Raw genomic sequence first — 8,072 nt, forward strand, 5'->3', positions numbered from 1 at the left:
TAAACAGACAGAACATAATATCTGATGATGCTTTTATTATTTGGTGTGAGCGTCAGAATATTTAAACATCTGCTGGCACTGGATGAATCAGAGTTTCATCGTGTCAGCTGATATGGCTGTAGATCCAGGAGGTGAACTTGCTGACCCTGGTGTAGACCCCAGGTAGGTTTGGTCTGCCACATCCCGCCCCCCAGCTGACGATACCAATCAGGAACCAGCGACCCCCACCTGGTGCCTGACAGGACAGAGGACCCCCTGAATCGCCCTGAGATACAAAGGGTGCATTTAATGCATAAAGAACACCAACTTTAAATGCTTCACATCCACTACTAGGTGATTGTGAGTAATTCAGTGAGATGGGAGCTCACCCTGCAGGCGTCCTTCTCTCCAGAGAGGACCCCGGCACACAGCATGCGTGGGGAGACAGGTCCATATCTCTTCTTACACTCAGTCTGGCTCAGCAGGGACACTTCTGCTTTCTGCAGCACTGAGGGAAGCACTTTGTCTGTAGTGGGCAAGATGAAGGCATAGATCACGCAACTGATAAAATATTTACACATTTTGGGTGCTTTAAAGGTTCAGTTTGTGGGAACTGTTTTATTCAGTGTTATACCAGTTTAAATCACCTGATCTGATTGTTTTGGAGTAGAAGAGCCCTCTGCATATAATTCAGCTACTGGCAAAAACCTCCTGAACAATGAAAACTTAAGGAATCCTAACCAGGAGAAGTTTCAGCCGGTTGCAATCTGCAATCCTCACCACTAGATGGCACTAAATCCCCCTAAATCTTACACACTGGACCTTTAAGTTGACATAAGCAGTAGCTCATAAGAGTGCAGGAGTTGGTAAAGATGCTCTCTTAGGTCCCAGATGAAGCTGGGATATAGCACAAGAGCATTACTGACTGTATTATAATTGTGATACAGTCAGTCCTCATAGTTTTATTAAAGTATTAAAGTCACTGAGCTCTATCCAAGGTGTTGCTCACCCTCCTCAGAGCGGTATCCCCACCCGGTCACCACGCAGGGGTGGCTGTCGGTGACAGTGTGGGAGGGTGGTGGTAGGCACACAGGCTGGACCAGCGGGCTTAGAGAGGGAGGCCAGGGCTTCTTCAGCTGCAGCAGAGCGATGTCATAGTCAAACGTGTACGCGTTATAATACTCGTGCACCACAATTCGTTGGATCTCCGCCACGTATTTGGCACTGCCCTGTGTCAGCATGCCGAGGTGGGCGCTCCAGTAACGTGGGTCAGACAGTCTGGTGGAGACAGAGGTAAGGGGGTCACTGATGGAGGACATTTTGTAGTATATACTGTATCTAATAAAACTTGGAAACAAATGAGTTGATATGAACAATATGATACAGTCTGTTTATGAAATCAATACGATGTACCAGAAGCCTTTTAGCAATAATTGCAAGATAACTATTTATGGTTTTTTGATACAGTCCAATACTTTTTATTATGTTATAACTTTATTAATCGCTATTTTAACTCTATTTTTTTTACCTAATTTATTGTAGCATTGTGATGAAAGTTGCAGGCTGAATCTTTCTGTACTTATACAGTAACAATACAAATGTTCTCTTATATTCTAAGACCTAACAACATGTTATGAAGCTGCAAATGTCCTATAAAGTGGTTGAAATGTTTTAAAAACTGTTAATAAATTACAAGATTATGTAAAGGCTCTCAGTAATTATTATCATCTAGTGACTGTTATTTAAAGGTTTACTATTATTTTGATGTAAAGATAGTGTGCAAGGATATTTGTAAAAACAATGTATAGACTCAGTTCGGGTAATTCCCTTCAGTTATCACTTCTGACCCACTATAAGTGTGTGGCGGTGTGTTCTCTGCCCTCTGTCTTATTTTCTTCTTATTTTCCGTGTTCAGGAAGTTTATGGGTGTGTACTCCTACAGTGCTCAGGTGAGGTCTGGCATTTATAACAAGGAAAGTGAACAGATGCCAGATCGTAAGCAGCAGGCCTCCAGGAGACACACCGCTGAAAAAAATGCAAATAAAACAAGGCAAAATGCCAAATGCAAGTCAAACTGGGGTTGGCTTTTACTTTCACTTTGGCTGGTGAGCATGTTTGCAAACAGTAAGCTACAATCCTGCATAGTGTACCTTTAATAAGGAAAAATATGAATCTTTACTTTTATAAAAAAAAAAGAAATTATTGTAATGTCATGTCATGTGTTTTAATTTTATCACTCATTTCATGAGATGATCAAGCATAAACCAAGTTATAACATGACACAGTGGTTACCCCATAAGTGTCTCAAGATAAATCTGGGGACTCCAAGATGTTAAAAAAATTAGAAAACAAATTTGTCACACCACACACTGTTTTCTTTTTTCTCATTTTTGCTTTTTTCCTTGTGAAACCTTGCATAATTTTACATCTTCAAGCCTCTGAGACTCATTCAAATTAAACAAGAGGGGAAAAAACTCTGTGGTTGAAATGCTTACAACTCATGTCCACACAAAGGCATAACATGTGACGGGTGTTTGCAAGAAGATACTGATTGTTTGAAGAGGACACAAGTCAAAAAGGATGGGTACCACTGTGTTATCATTACCTGTAAGCCTGCTGCTCTGTGAATCAAATCAGTGGTTTTTACATACAGTAGCCATTACAGTGATCACATAACAATAACAGGATGTTGTTAATCAGCAGTGAGAATGACTGACCTTTCCTTGCTGAAGCAGTGTGCTGCTGAGATGAGCCAATCAGAGGAGAGAACAGAAGCTCCACAGTACAGGTTACCAGAATTGTGGAGGCTGACCTGCCACGGCCACTCCCCCTCCACAGAGTTTTCGCCGCCCACGATACGCTCAGGTCCTGTAGATGAGCCCACCTTCCCCACCAGGGAGGGACGACCACAGGCTGAGGAGCACACAGTGAGGGGTTACTGGTTTTATTATACTGGGCTCTGGTTTTATTGTAACGTAGCACAGAACACAGAGCACAGGCAGAATATTACATATTGTTATACTGTAGTTAAAATTCAAGACAAAGCAATTCATGTTATTACTATGATTATGATCATGTTTATAGATCTATTGAGGAATTCTACGTGCACAGTTTGTTCTCTAAGCTGGCACGCAAATCATCACCATGACAGACAGGTCCGCTGCTGCCTTATTAAAAAGTAGAGCTCTGACCTGTGCATGTGTGCGTGCATGTGCAGTGAGTGATCAAAGACAAGCGTGTTCCCATCACCTTGAGACCCCATCATGATAAAATAACAGCTCACAGAGAAGGCTGTTACAGCTGGGTCACCTCAGCGCTGCAGGTCAGCAGGTTTGGAGCACACTACCCAGTGGATTGTGACATGACAACAATTTTCTCATGAAGCCACATGAAGGATCTGGCAGGATAATCATAAAGTATCCATTGCTTCATTAAGAGCAATGAACTATTCAGGGGGGACAGAACCAATTGTGCTGATGTGGGTTAGGTTGATAAATCATTGAACTAGTTTTTATTTTAAAAATGAATCTTCCAGAGTGCACATATGGTGTATTATAAAAAGCAAGCAATTTTGTAACATTGCATCACACCACATGCTGACATTGGAGTCACTTTTAACACCGCAAGTTGCAAGATTTATTTCTAGAAAAAGGGTGGGTGTGTTATTATAAAAAAGATCTGTAGTGACATCATTATTATTATTTTTTCGCTGGGATTTTAGGATGTGCATATGGAGCAGGTAATGCAGAGCGCTCACCACAGTCGGCCTCATCACTGTGGTCCTGACAGTCATGTACACTGTCACACTTTGCGTTCTTCTTCAGGATGCAGGAGCCACTGTTGCACTGATACCTGATTGCAGAGCAGGTTGTTTCTGACAAGAGTAAAAAACACATTGCAATTATTAGACATTAATGGGTGAAATGGCATATACATTGCACTTGTGTAAACTTGAAAAAATCCTTACCCTGAGTGCAGTTGATCTCATCTATTCCATTGGTGCAGTCTGTCTCTCCGTTGCACACATACAAAGGATGCAGGGGACTGTTGCCGCCACAGTTCTTTGTTGGCCTTGCTGTGAAGATAAGCAACATTTTTTTCAATGCATCACTACTTAATCAGGAAAATATAATTCAGCACAGTGTAGTGCTTTACTTATATTTCACAGTGTCATTTGTTCTTTTAAATAAGCAGCCGTACTGCGTAACTTCTCTGAGAACTTACAGCAGAAGACCTCATCACTCTCATCCTGGCAGTCGTCAAGACCGTCACAGCGTCGACTCTTCTCTACACACAGTCCTGTGGAGCACAGGAAGTGGCTCTCTGGACAGGCTGGTGCACACATAAGTGGGGAAGAGAGGTTTTTAATAGACAACTTAAGTGCATAAGCAAAAGTTTATATTCCTGCCACTCTGACTGACAAAAGTAGTTCTACCAAATATTTTATTCTCTAAAACTGGTCCATGTTTATATTCTTTTCATGATTTTCCAAAATGTCCATGCAATGTCTTCATGTCTGTTTTGCCAGTGTTTCCTCTCTGTCAAGCATATTTTAATTTCAGACTCCACTTCAAAACAAAGTCATTAACTCACATCCACACTAAAGCACAATGAAACACCTCTGATCTATCATTTCCTACGGTGTTCCCAGGCTGTTATAATGACTCATACTTTGGCCCTGTCAGTGCTTACGTTGGCTGATATTGTAGCTGCTGTAAGAAGCCTGGAAAGGCTGAGCTGAGTTACGTGAGCTGCAACGAAACTCCACCTCTGGGCTGTGGTCAGCGATCCGAAACACCGTCTGGTGTCCCACGTAGCTGCCACAGAAACTGTGGAGGGAAAGCAACAATCAACAAACCATCACAGGATGTTGTTGTGGGATGAAGTAAATGCACAGCTGAATACAATGTAAAAATAACCCCTAAATGATATATCCAGACACTATGGATGTGCATATTTGGGGGTAAGTATGCAGTTGTGCCCACATACATGATTTCATTGACCTTCCACCAGCCGTGTTCACAGCCCTTCATGCCCTTTGGTTTCAGTACATAGTTCTGAAACTGCAGAGCAACTCCCAAAGCACTGTTGGGGGTCTAGAATAAATACAAACAAAATATAATTAATAAAAGATATTTGAAGTCACCAATTAAGAAAAGTTCAGCCACAGTTTTGCAAGTCATGTATGTGTGTGTGTGTGTGTGTGTGTGTGCGTGCGTGCGTGCATGCTTTACCTTAAACTTCCAGATGCAGAAGCACTGTGGGGGCAGAAGGCTGGGGTGGAAGGGGCTGTAGATCTGACCACCGATGTCAGGCTCTAGGTGGGTCTCAATTTGAGACAAACACACTGAGAGAGACAGCGACAGTAAAGGATTTCATTTTCTTTCATGTTGCATACAACAGTGGTTACTAAAGAGGTCTCAAGATAAAACTGGGGGGTCACAAGATGGCAACAAAAATATCCTTTTTATACCCCAAATTACAAATTGTGTTTTTTTCTTCTGACTTCTCTACTCATTTCATTTTTTCTTGTGAAATTGTAAGTAATTTAATCCCTTCAGGCCTTTTAAAATTGCTCACATTAAACATTTATAATTACTTTGATCCACTGCTCATGGCTAGTAGACATATCAAAGGAATACTTGACAATTTGTATATCAATTAGTCATGCTGTGTTACCTTAAATTTATAAAGAAAACATTGATTTATTAATTGATTCATGTTAACAACAGCAAAACAATACCAAAACATCCATTTACAAACTCTCACACAAATTATGCAGTATAACCCAAGTCTCATTTAACTAGTTGTTTGTTCAGTACTTCCCAAACACATGCATTTTTGCTTAAAAAAAAAACCTTAGTACGTCTATAAAACCAAACTGAGAGTAACACTCCTTCATGCACTTTCAAAACCAGACTCCAATACCATGGTTTTTGAGTCAAAATACATGTGTTTGGGAAGTACTGAGCATACGACTGGATAAATGACACTTGGATTATACTGCACAAGTTCTGTGAGAGTTTGTACAGATATTTTGCTGTTGTCTAACATGGTCCCAGATCAATAAATAAATCAATATGTTTGTTGTTTCCCACGCAACTAAGTTTTCCTCACAAATTCAAGGTAACACAGCACGACTAACTGATACAAAAATGATGAATTTGTGTGGGTGAATTTCTCCTTTAAGTCTGAACACAAGCTTTACTTCTGTTGACATAAGCCAAAAATATAAAGTAACAAGGTAAATGTGTCATACTTTCTTCAGCGATGGCCTCAAAGTGTCCTCTGAAGCTCTTATTGCCATTTGTCATTCTGAAGGACAGCAACATGACATTGGAGGTAGACACCAGGGAGACGGAGCTGGACACTGGCTCACACAGCCTGCAGCAGAGACACAATTTAATACATGCAATGTCTCAGAGAAAAATACAGTGACATGTGCCCAAAAGCCTTAATGTTTATCTATATAGGGACAAGTATGTACCAAAAAAAGACAACACATACTATAGCATTTATACCCTAAGCCAATTTGCAATGTCTGTCCCTTGATGGGCCTTTAAAATACATTAAACTCAATTAAAAAAGACACAAGCACAAAACACAAACTTCACAATAAATTCATACATTAAGAACACAAAACACAACTCAACATAAAATACAAACAGAACATGTAGTATGTGGAAAACCAGATCATTGTTACGCAGGCACCAGGCCCCTCTAACAACATATCAGCTGTCTAATGGAGGCTACAGACTCACCTGTGCAGAATGCGCCCTCTCATGGGCAGCAGGGCATCGTACACAGTCAGGGCATCGTTCACACAGTCGCTGGGCTCAATGTGGAACGAGGTGACGGTCAGACGGATCAGAGAGCCTGGGACAGCAGTGAGTTTCACATAGCAGTTCACACCACCCCATGATGAGAAGACGTTTAAAGGGACGCTCACTCCAGGGAGGTTGGCATACAGCTTATCTACACACTGGGAGCCTGGGGGGAAAAGAAAACAAAACTCATGGACACACTACATGACAGACAGTGGAAGTTTTCTTACACATAAGTATTGGTGCCTACCTGCTCCATTTGATGAATAATCTGATCGCTGGACAGCTGCAGGAAGACACAGTAATCAGTCTCTGCATTCATAAACACACTTGTAGGATGCACATGCACACACACTGACGCACCATTGATGAGGATGGAGTCTATATCCACCGGGAGACCCAGCAGGTAGCCTACAGACGACCTGTTCTGCAGAGTGGTATGGACTGAGTCTCTGAAAATGGCTCCTACACACTCCTCACACACTGCTGGGCTCTTTAGTCGAGGAACCACAAACACCATCCAGAAATGAACCAGCACGCCGCCCTTATTGTTGTTACTGGGTGAGGAAAACAGAGTTTACTTTGAAACTTTAAAAACAGGGTGTGTTGCTCCAAAAAATGTTGAAACTGCATGAAACTGGATCAGCTCCATGATGATGATGATGAGTAAGAGGCCCACTGTACCTGAGGTCTGAAATGACAGCTTGCTTGTAGAGTCTGGCCACTGAGGACATCTTGTACACATTGCTCACCTGCGAGACACCAGCAATTACCAGCTAGACTCTCTCAGATCTCATGTGCAGCACTAACCATCATGTAAATAACAGGGTGACACCTATACATACCACATGTTGTATTTTGTTTGCCATGGATACAAACTCATGGGACTCTGCCTGGCGGTACTCGGGGATAAACTCCACATTGGCAACACGGAACATCCCAGCAAAATACACTCCACTGTTGCTTTCCCTGCGGACTGGGGAAGTGGAAATGTGCATTAAATGGTGCAGTTAAGATACTGACACATTGTTTGTGGAATATACGCATCAGGATTCATTCACTTACACAGGAAGACCCAAAGCAGTGACCACATGATAGTCACCACCACAAACACCACCGCTGCAATGATGATAGCAAGGTGCGGGACGCTCAAAAGACGAGCCCACAGCCTCTTGAGTCCCTTGGGCTTCCGTCTGGTCTTCCTGTACATCCTGCGGAGCTTCTGCTGCAGAGTATGGTCGACTGTGGCCACCTCCACAGACACATCTG

The 8,072-nt window shown here is 42.1% G+C and overlaps 1 protein-coding gene across 1 annotated transcript; it reads right to left on the minus strand.

The window, feature by feature from the left end:
* Window positions 1-17: 17 nt before the first annotated feature.
* On the minus strand, window positions 18-8,055 carry tmprss7 (transmembrane serine protease 7). The gene is made up of 17 exons (XM_033638937.2): window positions 7,869-8,055; window positions 7,649-7,779; window positions 7,488-7,555; window positions 7,167-7,360; window positions 7,054-7,089; window positions 6,741-6,969; window positions 6,239-6,363; window positions 5,214-5,326; window positions 4,969-5,075; window positions 4,672-4,808; window positions 4,204-4,311; window positions 3,947-4,054; window positions 3,737-3,853; window positions 2,697-2,892; window positions 989-1,257; window positions 369-505; window positions 18-265 (listed from the first exon to the last, which is right to left on the minus strand). Exons 1-17 carry the CDS (start codon window positions 8,011-8,013, stop codon window positions 104-106), a joined length of 2,382 nt encoding a protein of 793 aa, XP_033494828.2. The 5' UTR covers window positions 8,014-8,055; the 3' UTR covers window positions 18-103.
* Between the last annotated feature and the right edge of the window lie 17 nt (window positions 8,056-8,072).

This window comes from Epinephelus lanceolatus, chromosome 20, assembly GCF_041903045.1.
Source record: "Epinephelus lanceolatus isolate andai-2023 chromosome 20, ASM4190304v1, whole genome shotgun sequence".
In the NCBI taxonomy this organism is placed as follows: Eukaryota; Metazoa; Chordata; class Actinopteri; order Perciformes; family Serranidae; genus Epinephelus; species Epinephelus lanceolatus.